The sequence below is a fragment of the Myxine glutinosa genome, chromosome 12 (genome assembly GCF_964187855.1).
Source record: "Myxine glutinosa chromosome 12, kmMyxGlut1.1, whole genome shotgun sequence".
NCBI lineage: Eukaryota > Metazoa > Chordata > Myxini > Myxiniformes > Myxinidae > Myxine > Myxine glutinosa.
Window position 1 is genome coordinate 7,165,659 of NC_136272.1, and position 18,336 is coordinate 7,183,994.

The 18,336-nt window shown below is 48.3% G+C and overlaps 1 protein-coding gene across 4 annotated transcripts in view; it reads left to right on the top strand.

Annotated features, from left to right (window-relative positions):
- Positions 1–18,336, top strand: part of LOC137415054 (sentrin-specific protease 1) — a 149,617-nt gene that overhangs the window by 110,945 nt on the left and 20,336 nt on the right. For all 4 annotated transcript variants that reach the window (XM_078766414.1, XM_078766415.1, XM_068100612.2 and 1 more), the window contains one exon: positions 8,301–8,393. In XM_078766414.1, the coding sequence (XP_078622540.1) occupies positions 8,301–8,393 (93 nt within the window). The remainder of the gene's footprint in view (positions 1–8,300; positions 8,394–18,336) is intronic.

The window sequence follows — 18,336 nt, forward strand, 5'->3', positions numbered from 1 at the left end:
ACAAACATTTTGGAAGGGGAGACAAGGGAGCTCCGTAAAACAAACTCAACACTGCCTTGTCATTGACTTGTTACGTACACTTATGCTGAACATGTAGTGATGAAATAACTGGCATAATCTATTCTCAATTGTATATATATATACATATATAGACATAGTCACGTGAAAAAGTAAGTACACCACATGTAAAGTTTTGACTTTTTCAACATATTGTTGCGAATATGGAATTTGGCCTCCATATCCGCTTGTAAATATTCCCCTATTTCCCCCAATACTCCCCAACTATCCCCAATCCCCCATTCCCTAGTCCCATTGTCTGTAAACAACAATCAGTAGAGCCGACCTTCCCCTTTTTCCCCCATTAAATGTCGTGCCCAGGTCCACCGCATCTCACGTAGACAACTTTCGGACATCTTGCTAGTTATTCTTAGTCTATGTCAGTTAAGGACTCCTTTCCATTAATTCTGACTCTTCGTTGCACCAGAATGTGATTATATGGCACCAGTAGTGAGTTTAGGACCTTTCCCATACCTCCTTCCATCTTCTTCCCCAAACAACAACAACAACAACAACAACTACAGCTACAACAACAACTACAACCACGGCGCGCGGGGGGGAGTGTGCGTCCTCCCACCAGCTCGGTTAGCCGCCATGACCATGCGCTCCACGGGGTTACCACGAAGGGGCTGGCTGTCAGCTCCTCGTCAAGGGCGGAGCCTGGTAAACCCCCCGCACGCACCCAATGAGAAGCAACGTGCCGATTCCACGAGGCGGAGCTAACGAGCCGAGGGCGTGTCACTCCCCGCCGGATATACGAAGCGACTCACCGGACGTGACGTCAGATGCGCCCCCAGCTTGAAGAAGAGCAAGTCACTACCTCCGAGCGCTGCGACCTCCCTGCATGCTGCATCTCTGGACCGGACCGAGCCGATTCTGTCCCTGAGCCCAGGTGCACCTGGAGCCATCGATCCTGCCTTTCCTAGCCATCAATCCCCGTGTGAGTCAGCCTTTTGTCCCGTTTATCTGTCGTCTGTTGGGGTTAAGATAAGATTGTGTCTAAGTGCTTGTCTTTCTATGCTGTACCTCTCGTCCCTGTAATCTGACCTTCCGAACGAATATAATCTCCTCCGGAGGTCTTGAGAACCGTATCCATGGTGTCGTGTCATTTTAATCCCAGCCGTGTGTCTTTTCCTTCATTGACCTAGCGTAGCGCGATTAGTCAACGTTCGGGTATAATCGGGTAACTTGTGCAGACGTGGTCATACCAAACCGCTCGGTAAATAACATCTAAGCCACGTCTGTAACAATATTTCAACATACAGCTATTTGATCTTCATTTCAATAATATTGACAGATAAAGGTGATATAATATAACAAATATGAAACATTTACATTTTGAAGTCCATTGTATAATTTAAATAAACAAAAATGCAAATTTCGCATGTGGAAAAAGTAAGTACACCCTTGGCTCTAATAGGTGGTATTGCCCCCTTTGGCAGAAACAACCTCAAGTAGGCGTTTCTTATAACTGTCCACCAGTCTCTGACATCGACTGGGAGAAATTTTTGCCCACTCCTCCATGCAGAATTCTTTCAGCTGTGCGATGTTTGAGGGGTTTCTTGCATGCACAGCTCGTTTCAAATCCCGTTTTCAAATCCCGCTCGTTTCAAATTTCAAATCAAGGTGCCAAAATTTATATCACCTTTATCTTTCAATATTGTTGAAATGAAGATCAAATAGCTGTATGTTGAAATATGTTGAAAAAGTCAAAACTTTACATGGGGTGTACTTACTTTTTCACGTGACTGTATGCACGACATGACTAAAAGTATGGAGACTCCCCTTCTAATTCGTGGATTCGGTTATTTCAGCCACACCCATTGCTGGCAGGTATATATAATCAAGCACACAGCCATTCAATCTCCATAGACAAACATTGGCAGTGGAATGGGCCGTACTGAAGAGCTCAGTGACTTTCAACGTGGCACCATCATCGGATGCCAACTTTCCAACATGTCAGCTCGTAAAATTTCTGCCCTGCTAGAGCTGCCCCAGTCAACTGCAAGTGCTGTTATTGTGAAGTGGAAACGTCTAGGAGCAACAACAGCTCAGCCGCGAAGTGGGAGGCCACACAAGCTCACAGAACGGGACCGCCGAGTGCTGAAGTGCATAAAAATCGTCTGTCCTCAGTTGCAACACTCATTACCGAGTTCCAAACTGCCTCTGGAAGCAACGTCAGCACAACAACTGTTCGTCGGGAGCTTCTTGAAATGGGTTTCCATGGCCGAGCAGCCGCACACAAGCCGAAGATCACCATGTGCAATGCCAAGCGTCGGCTGGAGTGGTGTAAAGATCGTCGCCATTGGACTCTGGAGCAGTGGAAATGCGTTCTCTGGAGTGATGAATCACGCTTTACCATCTGGCAGTCCGACGGACGAATCTGGGTTTGGCGGATGCCAGGAGAACGCGACCTGCCCGAATGCATCGTACCAACTGCAAGGTTTGGTGAAGGAGGAATAATGGTCTGGGGCTGTTTTTCATTGTTCAGGCTACCTTAGTTCCAGTGAAGGGAAATCTTCACGCTACAGCATACAATGACATTCTAGATGATTGTGTGCTTCCAACTTTGTGGCAACAGTTTGGGCAAGGCCCTTTCCTGTTTCAGCATGACAATGCCCCCGTGCACAAAGTGAGGTCCATACAGAAATGGTTTGTCGAGATAGGTGTGGAAGAACTTGACTGGCCTGCACAGAGCCCTGACCTCAACGCTACCGAACACATTTGGGATGAATTGGAACGCCGACAGCGAGCCAGGCCTAATCGCCCGACCTCACTAATGCTCTTGTGTCTGAATGGACGCAAATCCCCGCAGCAATGTTCTAACATCTAGAGGAAAGCCTTTCCAGCAGAGTGGAGGCTCTCGTTGCAGCAAAGGGGGGGGACCAACTCCATATTAATGCCCATGAATTTGGAATGAGATGTGTGATGTTTGGGTGTCCACATACTTTTCGTCATGTAGTGTATATATTGTCGTGCGACTCCGGTTTACACCAGAGACCGCGGATAGGCCGAAACGGTTTTAATTGAGGCGACGACCAAACACGGATTTTACTATCAAACGCAGGAGGAAGAAGGAAAATGGAAGGCTGCGGCAAAAGCTTACCTTCAACGAACCCACTGCAGCTTCGGTCCTGTAAGGGAATTAACTCAACCGGGCACAGGTTTAAAAGGGAATGGAAAATAATATAAGGGTTTATTCAGGTAAAAAGGCAAGGACTGGAAAAAGCACACGCCGGTAATAAATATCCTAATCGGGACGTCCCCACACGACAGATTTCAGAAACGAGACACAGGAATATGAATTAATAAAAAGAAAAACGTCTGTTATGTAATTGTAAAATGTTCTGCGGATGCGGCCTTATCTCGTCTGTCGTCTTGCGTCCCCAAGCTCCGCCGCACACCACGAGGCCCCTCGCTGCAGCACCACAGCAACGCGAAGGCCCGAGCCAACGCCCACTCCGTTCGCACACGAAGCCCCAAAGCAGGAAAAGCACCGCGCGTCCAACGCAGGCTAGCGGCTCCAAGTGAGGTTGATCTTCACACACGATCGGCCTGCCACGTCCCAGTCTGCTCTCCCGAAGCAAACGTTCAAGAAGCAAGCGAACTCCACTCGGGCTATGACTCAACTCAACTCGGGCTGCGCAAGACGAAGAAGAGAAGAGAAAAATGTACAAGCACCAAGAGCGCAAAATGGCGTTCGGGGCTCCCTTAAATAACCTTCTCGGTGACGTCAGCCTTGGCGCGCGACCAACCAGCGACTTCCACCGAACCTTCCAGCTTCGCGCCTCTCGCACTCGTTGGCTGGAGGTTCGCGCCCAGCGCGCCGACCAATCACAGGACCGTAGCGTCGCGATAGCTCGTAGCATGTAGCGTGGTGATAGCTCGTGGGTGCAGCTGGATGCGGCGGGGCCCCGAGCTGCTTCCCCCCCCCCCCTTGCCTGTCCGTCTTCCAAAGTCATGTCAGGGAACCATTTAATGTTGTGCCAGGGACCTATCTATGGTGTCTACAGGTGTGCGTTGCCATAAGGGACAAAGGCTTGGCTGACCAGGTGAGACACACAGGGGTGCTACTCTTTAATCCCTAACTCTATTTATCACACGAACATCCTGGTATGTCCACAGGTATACATCTTAGCCGACAAAACGCCCACACATGAAACTTATTACAGGGTAGATTCCTTACCGCGACAGACGAAGCACGTTACCGACACAGATCTATCTGGCTCTACATATCACTACCCCCACCGACATAAATATATATATATATATATATATATATATGTATGTATATATATATGTATGTATATATATATGTATGTATATATATATGTATATATATATATATATATATATATATATATATATATATATATATATATATATATATATCACACAAAAGCACTCATATATATATATATATATATATATATATATATATATATATATATATATATATATATATATATATATATATATATATATATATATATATATATATATATATATAGTTATGGTCCGCGGATAAGATGTTGTTTACCGAGCGGAGGCACCACGGCCGAACAGTTTTTCCCCGACTAAACCCGATTCCCAAACGTTGGCCGGATCGCGCCACAGCTATTCAATGAGGGAAAAGACAAAGACGACACGGATGTGAAGAAGAGGAAGACGAAGGCAAAAAAAGGTTTGAAATACGATTACTATTTATTACTATTTACAGGCTCAAAATAACCAAGGAGAAGGAAAGATAATAAAATAATATACAGAAGCTTTCAGAGACACAGTGAAAATCGCTAGCTTATCTAAACCGACTTAATTAATACCCAGGGACAAGACAAAAGACAGACTACGAATACACTTACACGGGGAATGATGATAGGAATGGCAGGTGGATGTTTTGAGGGAGAGGGAGGTCCAACGGGTCCTGCAGCACGATCGGCGCGTTGGGCAGCCGCCGTTCCTTCGCGGCCCTGCTCCAAACTGCCGTCCAGGCCCCACGCTGCTGTGGCTGCAGTTTCGGTGGCTCCAGCTGCTGGGGATGCAGTTTCGGTGGCTCAAGCTGCTGTGGATGCAACCGCCACTCTTGTCATGGACCTCTCTTTGTCGTGGACCCCTCTTTGTCATGGACCTCTCTACGCAGCTCTCCTCTTGGACCTTTTCAACTCTGCTCTTTTCATGGACCTCCCTACGCAGCTCCACGACTCAGCTCTTGCGTGCGCGCCTTTATAGCGCCTCCAGCGATTAAGCCGCCGGCTTTTAGGACACGCCCATCGGTGTGCTCACCTCGGCCATGGTTGGTCGCGCGACCCTCTGGCTCCGCCCTTGATGACAACGGGCGGGCACGCCTTTCTTCCCCAACCCGAGCACATGTTCAATGGTGGCTTTGGAGGGGATGTAACTGGAAATTGAGGCTTGGCCATGACGAAAGGGGAAATGGAGGTTTTTGGGAATGGGAATTTTTTTTTTTTTTTTTTTTTTTTTTTTTTTTTTTTTTTTTTTTTTTTTTTTGTATACAATATCGAGGCTCGTGAAAGAGCGAACATTAATCACACAGAAAGACAAACCGACACATAAAACATATAACATAGGGAGCGGTAGACAAGATGGGGAGAGAGGGGGAAGGACACAAACACAACATTTGAGAGCAGGGACCGAGAGACATGGAGACATCGAGAGATCTGAGAGAGGGCGAGGGCTTTGGGGGGAGGGGGGGGCGTGGGAAGGGGGCAGTGGGAGAGGTATAAAACATATGGACACTGCCAGGACTTCCAGGAAAGAAGTTGGAATTTCAAACAAGGTGGATCTGGGGTGAATTAGCGGGGGTAGAAAAGATCAAGGTTTTGGATGGGGGAAGATAAGAGATGGTGGTGAACAGCTGTTTTAAAGACCTGGAGGGAGGAGTGGGATTGAAGGGAGTGAGGGAGTTTGTTCCAGAGGCGGGAGAAAAGAGGAATGAAAGAGTGAAGGTGAGCGGAGAGCCGAGATTTCGGCAGTTTAACCATCAGAGGGTTGCTGGCAGATCTTGTGCGACCTGTAGGAATATTTGGGGGACAGAGCACAGAGAGAGCTGGGGGTGCAAGGCCGGAGAGGAGTCGGTAGAAGACAGAAAGACCACCTACCTGCCTGCGGTGAGTGAGTGAAATATATATATATATATATATATATATATATTTCCGATGGAAGTGTCCTTCAATGAAGGGAATCTATCTTTTTCACTTGGTGCAATGGAGTGTCATTTTAATGGAAGACAAGGCCTTACCCTAAAACACATAATAAGGATATAAGCTACTGAACAAGGGGATTATAGTGTCCTTCAATGGATGCTTTATGGAATTAACTACCGGGACACCCTTTGACCTTTATACAACAGACTGGAGGCAGGAAGGCGCAGAATAAAGCAATAATAATAATAAAGCACACAATAAAAAAATACAATCCTCATATCTGCAACAATATATATATATATATACAGTGGAACCTCGACTTACGAGTGCCCCAACTTACGAGTTTTTCGAGATACGAGCCGTCACTCTGGCAGTTTATTGCTTTGAGATGCGAGCCGAGATCCGAGTTACGAGCTTTCGCCACCCGGTCACGTGGTTATCTTGCCGTGCACGTACAGTATCTCTGTCGTAGTATAGCGCTGCATTTTAGTTTTCGCATTTCGGTTATTTTGAGTTTCCGCCGCCAGGTGGGCTCCGGTCACGTGGTTATCTTGACGTGCACGTACAGTATCTCTGTCGTATAGCGCTAATGATATATAACGCCGCCGATAATGATATGATAATTTATGATAATCTATGCAGCACGACGTGGTCCTCACGTCACACAAGGCGCCTTTGCCGGCGCAAAACGGCTCTCTCAGGGTCAAACTCGGTATCGTTTTGAGCGCACGGTTCAGACCTTCAAGAAAAAGTTTATTTTGTAAAAATCGAGCCACGCGTTCAAAAGATATGACCGGTTTTGTTCGCCGGCACGTCGGCGCTCGAATCGAATCGAGTTAAAACGAACACTGCCGTTGTCGGGTCCGTCTGAGACAACCACCGGGCCTAGAACGCTGGGACCGGTCTCGTTGGATAGGCCTGGATCAGATCTCGAAACGCTGGAAGCTGCACCTCTCTGTGATAATCTTGTGGACCATGACAAGAGATCGTGCGACACGTGGTTATCATGCCGTGCAAGTACAGTATCTCTGCCGTCAACTTGTTCAGAGTGCCGGCGATAGCTCGCCTTCTCTTTGTGGAAAACACGGTGAGATCCTTAACATCCAACAACTAATGGGACGCAAACGGGGCGCCCAGTTTAGCGGTACACCCATTGATGAATCACCCTGCCTGTGATTCACCCATGACAGGTTATAGCTGGGTCGGGATTCAAACCCAGGCTGGACAGTTTAGACTTTAGAGTCAAGTGTGCGTACCTCCAGTCCAGGCCATCCTGCCAACTTGTATGCTGCATACAGGTGAAATATAAAGCGCGAGATATTTTTATATATACTGTATATTTAAAAAAAAATTGGTGTGGTTTTTGGCGGGCTGGAACGGATTAATAGCATTTCAATGGGGAAATTTGATTTGAGATACGAGCAATTTGAGTTACGAGCTCGGTCACGGAACGGATTAAACTCGTAAGTCAAGGTTCCACTGTATATATATATATATATTTATATATTTGTATATATATATATATATATATATATATATATATATATATATATATATATATATATATATATATATATATATATATATATATATATATATATATATATATATATATATATATATATAGACAATCTACCATCATGAACTCCCCACCATTCCTGCCCACTCCTGCTCTTCCTTCCAAATTTCCAGTTTTCCTTCCTTAGTTTCTTCTGCATACACCATCCTCTCCTGCCCCACACCATTGCTTGTCCAAATCTCCCCCTGTGTTTACCTTTGGCTCTGCTGTTGTTGTTTCCCCCCCACCCTTCACCCTTCCTCCCCCCCCCCCCCCCCTCCTCTGCTGTTGCTTTTGTCCTGTTGTTTCCTGATCCATTCACCCGACTGCTACTAGCTCTCCCATGAGCCTCGACTATATACACAAAAAATAATGACAATGAAGACTTCTTTTTGATCTGACTGCTGATGCATCATTCCAGTTTTGAGCCACTTATTGAAGAGTATAGCATTGGTGTGGTTGGGGTATGATAGGTGGAGTATGCAAGGCATGATTTGGTTCCAATATGTCTGTATTTCTAGATCCCACAGCAGAGTAATAGTACTGACTGTGGCGTGTTCACCTGCTGCTTCGCCAATTTCCTCACCCTGCGCAGGCCCTTATCCTTTCACCAGGTCAGTCTTGGCTGGGACAGCATTAATCCTCTTAAACATAGGCACACATTGGCCTGCTATAACTTTGTTGTGAACTTTGAACAACTACCTGTTTATTATTTTAACTTGTATTGAAATGTTTTTGTATTCGTCCATTTATTATCGTTATTCCCTACTGTGTGAACGAATTACTCTAATATTTGTCATCTTACTATAATTCACCAAATGTCCATCCGTCTGTTCGAAGGTACCGCAAAAACGGCTTAACTGATCACAACGATAATTTGGGTGGGTATTCCTGGGATCCCCTGGGAGTAAAATAGGCTATATTGTTTTTCCAAGTTTTCCAATTTTCCAGTTTTTCCAAACACGATGGAATAATATTTACCGATATGAACAGTGATGTGGCTTTTGTTGAAATTATACGTACCAGGAGAGAGTAGATCGACCTCTGACGAACTCTTCCGATATAAACGTGCGGCTCCGAAGTAACACGGCAGCATGTGCAAAGCGACTGAGAAACAGGTGTAGCGGCCACTTCCACGTTAAAGATTCGGCGGGCAATCTTCACACATAAACGTGCGACTGAGAAAGATGTGTTGCGGCCGCTTCCGTTTTGCAGAATTCAATCTTTTTTCAAAATGGGCGCCATGTACTGTTTAGATTTTGATGATTTGCGTGTGATATGATTCAACGGATGTTTATATGAATCTTTAAAATAAAAAAGCCTGCAATTTCTGATATTTTGCCTTTTCATTTGGGCCTCCCAATTGAAGCCCTGCCCATAGGGCAGGTACCGTTGCTAGTATTGTATGAATCCGTTTGGTCGTTCGTTTCATGAGGCATGATGGCGCAGATCTATGACGACATGGCTGTGCATGTTCTTATTATTTTTTCAATTTTAGTTTTATTGTTTTCTTCAGTGTGTGCAATTAGAGTCGACAACAGAGAGGAGCTTTTATTGATTCGGAACAACTGTGCTGAGTTGGAATCTGATGTCTATTAGTGCTTCAGCTTTACCAGAAGTTGTATCGTCACTGACATTAGTCGAGGTTCTAACAGTTTGCACACTCGACGGGAGCAGAAGCGCTGCAAACGCAGGGCCTGCTTGTAAGGTCGCGTAAGAGCAACATTTGTCCACCGTTCCCAACCATTTTCCTTGCTAACGTTCACTCGCTCCCTCCACAAAGTACATGAATTGACATTGATATCAGGAATGATATTCGTGATTACTGTGCATACTTCATCACTGAGACCTGGCTCGATGGATCCATCCCAGACTCTGCCATGACACCTCCTGAAGTGCACACCCGTGGTGAGTGTTACAGAGTACGTACCGGGAGAGTGTGCGCGAGAGAGGTGTGTTACGAAGTGTGTGATAACAGAGTGTGCGAGGAGAATGAATGCGCAAGAATGTGCACGAGAGGAATACATGGAATGCATGGAGTGTATGGAGACACCTGGATGTGTGAATATGGGAAGAGTCACGTGTGGATGTGAGCATGCAATGGGAGCATAGACGTTAACCGGGTTAGCGTTTAGGCCGACGTTTAGCCGACGCTTAGCCGACGCGAGCTCTCGGTCCGTGACGGGCTTTGTGTGCTGCGGGGACCGGCGGAGGTCGTAGCCGCGGCGGTTTCTCAAGAACCGCCGTGCGCGATCCGCGCCGGGCTCCGCCCTGTACGGTCGATTCCGCGCTTTGCCAGGCAAAGCGGGCGGCCCGGTTCGAGGGGAAGTAGGAGGGGTCGGAGCAGCGCCCCCTTGTGGTGGCGGCGCTCCGGCCGGGCAAGGCTGGGCCACCGCGCATGGGAACGAAAGGCTCTGCGTAGGGATGGTGCTTGGAGCCTTGGCCCGACAAAACCTCCTCCCCTGAATCCGAATGCCGGACGGACCCAACCTGCAGGAGACAGACCACCCGTATGCATCGCTTGGCTTTTCGAAGCCGAGCTGTGATGAAAATGTAATGACGTACCGAGAGGCTCAAGTATTGTGGACATTTGATGGTAGCAGTGATGATGGCAAATGGTATCTGGTGTAGAGGGATGGTAAATCTACCATCCCTCACATCACCATTTTGGGGGCACATGAGCAGTAGTTTTATGGGGTATGGCAATACAAACTAGCCCGGGAGGGTTAGGTTATTGTAGGGATCTAGAGATGACTATAGGGGACAAGATTTAAGTAGCGACATTATACCTGTAGTGGGGACGTAGAATAGGTTAGGTGGTTGATAACGACATGGGATGTGCAAAAGTATAAGGGATGACGGGGAGCACTAAGTTAGAGGGAAAACCAGGTAGTTAGATGATGCAGTGTGTTTGTAGTGAGAGTGATGAAATGAGGAATTGGTATGGAAGTTCTTTGTGGTGAGCTTGTTGAAATGAGGAATTGAGAGGCAATGCTCGTGAATGCTGTGTGTGTGTGTAGAAAGTGTCTTGAGCAGAGTATTGTGAAAGGTGTGATTGTGCATTGAGTGATTGACTTGCATGGTGGCAAGTGAGAATGGTTGGATGGAAAAAATGGTCTGGAATAAATGGTCTGGAATGGATGGTGTGGAGTGGGAGTGTGGAATACGTGGAGTGGAGTGTATGGTGCGAAAGGGTGAGTGGGGGAAGGATGGACCCCCTTCACGAATACCCGTGCAGGGTAGTTTAAAAGTAGGTAGAGGGAGTAGGTAAATTTGGTGGATATTGACATCTGTGGTGCGAGAGTAGCAGAGTACTGCTTGGATGGGTGCATTAGTGAAATGAAATGGCTGGGCATGTGGCCTGTTAGTGTGTGTGATTGGTTGAGCACTCCGCCACTGTTAGTCTGTCGGCCAGGTGAGGCCGCAGGTAGGCTCTGGGAGCCAGGTAGAGTTAGAGTTCAGTTAGTGTTCAATGGGACCCGAGGATCCGGAGGACGGACCCGGGTAGCCCAGTGCCAGAGAGGGCACCGAGGGGGTAAGCGCCAGGGAGGGCCTTCCCCAGGTAGGTTAGGGTGAGGAGCAGGTAAGCTTGGGTGGCGACGTTCTTTGGCGGAGGTACGCAGGTAAGTTAGACCTGCTAGGGGAGCCACACGACCCAGCCCCGAAATTGTGCGAGGGCACAGGGTGAAGAATCGGGGGAGTGAGGTCCCAAATTGGTGAGTACCACAGTATTTTTTTTTTTTTTTTTTTTTTTTTTTTTGTATACAAGATCGAGGCTCGTGAAAGAGCTAACATTAATCACACAAAAAGACAAACCGACACACAAAACACAAAAAACAAGGAGAGCGGCAGACAAGATGGGGAGAGAGGGGGAACGACACAAAAGAGAGGGGGAAGAGGGGGAAGGACACAAACACAACATTTGAGAGCAGGGACATCGGGAGGACTTGGGGGGAGGTGGGAGAGGAATAAAACATATGAACACTGCAAGGACTCTGGGGTGAATTACCGGGGGTAGAAAAGATCAAGGTTTTCGATGGGGGAAGATAAGAGATGGTGGTGAACAGCTGTTTTAAAGACCTGGAGGGAGGAGTGGGATTGAAGGTTGTGGGGGAGTTTGTTCCAGAGGCGGGAGAAAAGGGGAATGAAAGAGTGAAGGTGAGCAGAGAGCCTAGACTTTGGCAGTTTAACCATAAGAGGGTTGCAGGCAGATCTTGTGCGACCTGAAGGAATATTGGGGGGACAGAGCACAGAGAGAGCTGGGGGAGCAAGGCCGGAGAGGAGTCGGTAGAAGACAGAAAGACCACCAACCTGCCTGCGGTGAGTGAGTGAAAGGCCCTCGGTGTTGACTACATCGCAGGAGATTCCAATGATTCTGAAAGCTTTGGCCTCAACAGCGTGAAGCCGAGCAAGGTGTGAGGCAGGAGCACCAGCCCAGAGGGGGGAACAGTATTCCATTGAGCTGCGGATGAAAGCCTTGTATGTGGTGAGGAGCTCAGGTGTGCCAAGGAAGGACTTCGCACGACGGAGGATGCCCAGTCGGCGACTGGCTTTGGTGGCCAGCTTGGAAATGTGGTTTTCCCAAGAAAGATCATGGCAGATAGTGAGACCCAAAAGCTTGAGCGACAGAACTTCTTGGAGAGGATTGTTGAGAAAGTAGATGGGAGGGTTGTCCAGTCGGTCCTTTCGGAGAGACATTGTAAGAGTGTGAGATTTGTCAGGATTGAAAGACATGTTCCACTTGTTTGACCAATCTGTGATTTTGTCCAGGTCTGCAGAGAGTGAGGAGGCTGCAGACTGCCGATCTGAGGGATGAGGAATGGAGCGACAGAGAGTAGAGTCGTCAGCAAAGAGATAGAGAGGATTTTCAAGAGAGTCAGAGAGATCATTGATGAAGACCAGAAAAAGCACAGGGCCCAGAACACTACCTTGGGGAACTCCAGCCTGAACAGGAAGAGGAGATGAGAGAAACCCATTCAGGGCCACACGTTGACTACGACCAGAGAGGAAGTCCGCCAGCCATGCGTGGAGATTTCCATGGATACCAAAGGAGGAGAGTTTGGTGAGCAGAGCAGGGTGCCAGACTGTATCGAAGGCACGTGAAATGTCAAGGGAGACAGCTCTAATTTCCTGTTTGGCGTTGAGGACCTCCATCCATTGTTGAGAAAGCAGAAGCAGCATGTCCAGAGTAGAGTGACCAGGTCTGAAACCAAATTGATGATCAGAGATCAAGCCATTGGAGAAGAGGAAAGATTTAATATCTGAAGCAATGATGGATTCCATGACTTTGCTGATAATTGGGAGAAGGCTGATTGGTCTGTAGTTGCTGGGATCTGTTTTTGCACCTTTTTTGTGCAAAGCGGTGATGTTGGCTGATTTCCAAGCAGATGGCAGATGACCTTGAGCAAAAGAGAGGGTGAAGAGAACAGAAAGAGGGAGTGAAAGAGCAGAAGAACATGATTTTAGGACCCGTGGGCTGATGCCGTCAGGACCAGTTGCAGAATCAGAGTCGAGGGTTGACAGAAACTTTTCCACCTTGTCAGGAGGAAAGGACACAGAGTCCAGGAGTAGCTGGGTACGACTGGGTACGGTGGGTACAGAGAGGGATAGGTTTGGGACAGTATGTTCGATGGGAATTGGTTTTTAGAACCGCATGGAGTAAAGATGGCCAATGGTTTGGCAGGGAAAGACCCTGGGTAGTGTCAAGAGAGTTAAAGTCATTTAGAAGGTAGATAGGAGAAAATCTCTTCGCACCATCCGAGAGAGGGATGGGTTTGGGACAGTATGTTCGATGGGAATTGGTTTTTAGAACCGCATGGAGTAAAGATGGCCAATGGTTTGGCAGGGAAAGACCCTGGGTAGTGTCAAGAGAGTTAAAGTCATTTAGAAGGTAGATAGGAGAAAATCTCTTCGCACCATCCGCAGCCACTTCCCGAGGTGACAGTACTCCACACCACAGTTTTTGGAATGGTGAGACGCATCATGACGTGGGGGTGACATTGTGTTTGTGATTCCATCTCTTCCTCCTTAGGTGGGACTGATAACGAATTTGGTTTAGGGGAGATATGGGGAAGACAAGACGATAGCGACGGATTTGTTATTTGTAGATTGTGTAGATACGGGGAGGGGCAAGGGGGTAGTGTAGGTGACATGGGGGGTGACGAACGATCGGGACGGGCTTTCTCAGCTCGCTCTCCCGCGCCCTTCATGTCGCATTACCTTGTGTTGATGTGTACCCTTGCGCCCTTGCACCCCGCTAACCCTGCTTTGTCTTCCTTCCCCACTCATGGACCGTGGTCTTTGTGTGCCGAGGGGAAAGTGTGCAGGTGTCGCAGCTGTGCGCCCGCACCCTCGCTGCTTGTCTGCCTGGACCGGTACACCACCTATGGACCACACGTTTTGTGGCCTAGCACCATATATGGACTACACGTTCTGTGGCCTGGCCCCTCTGCTGGCGGGAACCATTGCTGCCAGCATCTTGCTTGCGGACCACGGTCAAGGTGGCACCTATGCCTAGCAGGTGGACCACCTTAGTTGGCCCTTGCTGGCCTTAATTTTAAAAAAAATGGACGCGGGTTTGTGCCCTTTTTATTGATCAAATAAAATTGATCAAAACGCCAAGAAACATCGGCCCAGCAGCCATCGGCCCAGCTGAGAAGACGCCATTTGATTATTGTTGAAATGTATGACTGTGCATTTATTGGTGCTTTTCGTGCATGGTGGTGCTTTTGTGATTTTTAGTGCACTTTATTATTCGACCTCCGCTTCCGGTCCGGTATGAAGAGGACGCAGGCGTCACATGCTCGCCGCTTCTTTGACCGGGCCACTGTCAGTTGCTTTCTTTTTTGGTGGTCGTGCAGATTTTTTGGCCATTGAGTCTGCCCTCCGCATAGCCCCGGCTCTGCTCCCTGCTTCGCCTGCCTGGCTCCTTCGCCTGCTCGCTGTTTCCTCGGGCGCGCTCTCGTGGGTTGTGACCATCGCAGCGGTTTGGTGGCGGTTTCCCGCCGTGATCTTGATTTGTAGCGGCGGCGGTCGATTTCCGCTGCATTTGCCGCTTTGCCGTGATCAACCTTGGCCTCGTGATCGTCTCTTTGCTCCTGCCTGCCCTCTGCTTGGTCCCGGCTCTGCTCCTGGCTTCACCTACCTGGCTCCTTCGTTTCCTCAGGCCCGCTCTCGTGGGTTGGGACCATTGTTTCACCTCCTCAACCTTGGCCTCGTCTCGTCTCTCCGCTCCTGCCTGGCATGGCTCTGCGGTACTCCGCCGCAAAGCTCCTTCTGCTCAATACCCGCTCCACCCCATCATACATCTCTGCCATCAAATCAAATGGACTCCTCCGACGACCCAGGTACATTCACCGTGGCTCCGGTCGTAAGTTTGTTTATTTGCAATCAGGTCACTCCATCCCCGTCCTCTGGTCGGCTCAGCGCACTCTCACTCTTCGTCCCAGCGCACCTGGTCACAGCAACGCACACGATCGCACCTCCTGCCTACGAACCCTGGCTAAATCACCTGAATTCATCCCTGCTGTTCAAAACAACATCAAGCTCACCCTGTTCAACACCCGGTCCCTCAACAACAAATGCCTCATCCTGAACGAATACATCCTGGATAACAAACTGGACTTTCTCTGTCTCACCGAAACCTGGCAACAACCTCTGGACTACTACACACTCAACCTCACCACACCCAATGGATATTCCTACGTCAATAAACCACGCTCGGAGGGCCGAGGTGGTGGAATTGCCGTTATCCACCGTCAAGACATCAAGACCAACCTCATCTCCATCTCATCTGCTCCATCATTTGAACACCTGGCTTTTAAACTCTCTGGTCGCACGCAGTCAGTCATGGCTGTCGTCTACCGCCCTCCCAAACCACACCCATCATTCCTGTCTGACTTCTCCTACTTTCTGACCCAGCTATGTTCCCTCTCCCCCTCAATCCTCCTCCTTGGTGATTTCATTATCCACATGGACTCCACTGACTCCACAATAACCACTGACTTCACTGATTTACTCACCTGCTTTAACCTCACTCAACATGTCGACTTTCCTACCCATATCCGTCGTCACATTTTGGACCTTGTCTGCTCCACTGGATTAAATTTGCACCATCTCTCTGGCTCCGACCTCACCCTCTCTGACCACTTAGCCATCACTCTGACCATCAACATCCCCGCCCCAACACCAAGGCATTATCGCACTATCAACTTCCGTAAGCTAAACGCTCTTTCACCTACCTCATTCTCATCCACCCTCTCTGAAAAAATGTCCACTTCTCCCTTCATTGACCTCCACACCCCTTCTGACGTCACTGACTACTACAACCACACTCTCTCCTCCTGCCTTGACCAGCTTGCGCCTGTAAAAACCAAAACAGTTTCTTTCACCCATTCTGCTCCCTGGTTTACCCCTGAACTCCGCCTGATGAAAACTCGTGCTCGCCAACTTGAAAGACTCCGCAATAAAACGGGTCTCACAATTCACTTCCAAGCCTACAAGGACCACCTACAACACTACAAAGATGCCCTCTCCCGCGCCCGCTCCGCCTACTACTCTCAAATTATCCACTCTGGCTCCGGAAACCCAAAAGCACTCTTCTCAACAAAAAACAAACTCCTCCGCCCCCTGAACACCACCACCCAATTATTCACAGTAGACAACTGCATCTCCTTCCTCTCTTTCTTCCAACGCAAAATTGACAACATCTACAACAGCTTGACCACCGCCGCACCCGCTCCTCCTCCAACCACCTGCCCCCCCTTGTCCTGCCATCCCCTGTCTCGGTTCTCCCCAATCTCCCCCACTGACCTCTCTGAACTCCTCATAGGAATGAAAACTGCCACCTGCACTCTTGACCCCATCCGCTCCAGCTTTGTCAAGGCCTCCCTCCCTGCTCTCTCTCCACTTATCATTGCAACAATAAACTCCTCCCTGTCTACAGGCATCGTCCCACCTTCCCTCAAAATTGCTGCTGTTACCCCCATTCTAAAAAAACCTGGTCTAAACCCTGACACCCTAAACAACTTCAGACCCATCTCCAACCTACCCTTTCTGTCAAAAGTTTTGGAACGCGCTGTAGCCACTCAACTCAAACATCATCTCTCTGCCAATAACCTTTATGAAACATTCCAATCCGGATTCCGCTCCAACCACAGTACTGAAACTGCTCTCCTCAAAATCACCAACGACCTTCTCCTCTCCTCTGACGCTGGCAACCTCAACATTCTCGTCCTCCTCGACCTCAGCGCTGCCTTTGACACCATCGATCACACCATCCTCCTCACCCGACTTGAATCCACCTTTAACGTTACCGACACTGCCCTCTCTTGGATTAAATCATACCTCTCTGACAGACGCCAGTTCATCTCCATCAATAACTGCAAATCCCCCACTGCTCCCCTCCCCCAAGGTTCAGTTCTTGGCCCCCTCCTCTTCATCCTTTACCTGTCCCCCCTCGGTCACTTAATCCGCTGTCATGGTCTCCAATTCCACTGCTTCGCCGATGACATCCAGCTTTTCATCTCCACCAAGTCCGTCTCCACCGACACCCACTCTATCCTGACAAACTGCATCACTGAAATAAAATCCTGCCTTCAAATCAACTTCCTCAAGCTTAACTGTGATAAATCTGAAATAATCATCATTGGCCCAAAAACGCTCACCAAATCCACCCATAACTTCGCACTCAACATCGACGGTATCCCAGTATCCACCTCCCCTCACATCCGGAATATTGGCGTCATCTTTGACCAAACCCTTTCCTTCGACAAATACACTAAACAGATCACAAAGTCAGCCTTCTTTCACCTGAAAAACATTGCCCGTCTCCGCTCATCCCTCTCCTCCACGGCTGCAGAAACCCTCATCCACGCCTTCATCACCTCCCGTCTGGACTACTGCAATAGCCTCCTCTATGGTTCACCCTAAAAAATCACCAATAAACTCCAATACATTCAGAACTCCGCTGCCCGTCTACTCACCCATTCCCGGACCCGTGACCACATCACCCCCGTCCTTTACAAGCTTCACTGGCTCCCCATCCCCCAGAGAATCCAGTACAAAATCCTTCTCTTGACATACAAAGCCCTCCATAACCTGGCCCCATCCTACCTGGCTGACCTCCTCTCCAGACACACTCCCACCCGCAACCTCCGCTCTGCTGGTACCAACCTCCTGACCCCCTCCATCCGGACCAAATTCAGATCCTGGGGGGACAGGGCCTTCTCCATCGCTGCTCCCACCCTCTGGAACTCACTACCTCACACCATCAGAGACTCCTCCTCACTCACCACATTCAAAACATCACTAAAGACCCACCTGTTCAGCACTGCATTCAACATTCAACCCACAGCATTTAACCCCTGACTATCTCTTCTCCTTCTCCCTCCTTTTGCTTTAAATATTTCCCTATTGATTCTTGTCTTTTTGCAATTGTTGTTTTCATGTATTGTTATGCATTATGTTTTCCACTCTGTCAAAGCGCCTTTGGGCTTCTGGAAAAGCGCTATACAAAATAAATGAATTATTATTATTATTATTATTGTGCATTTCTGT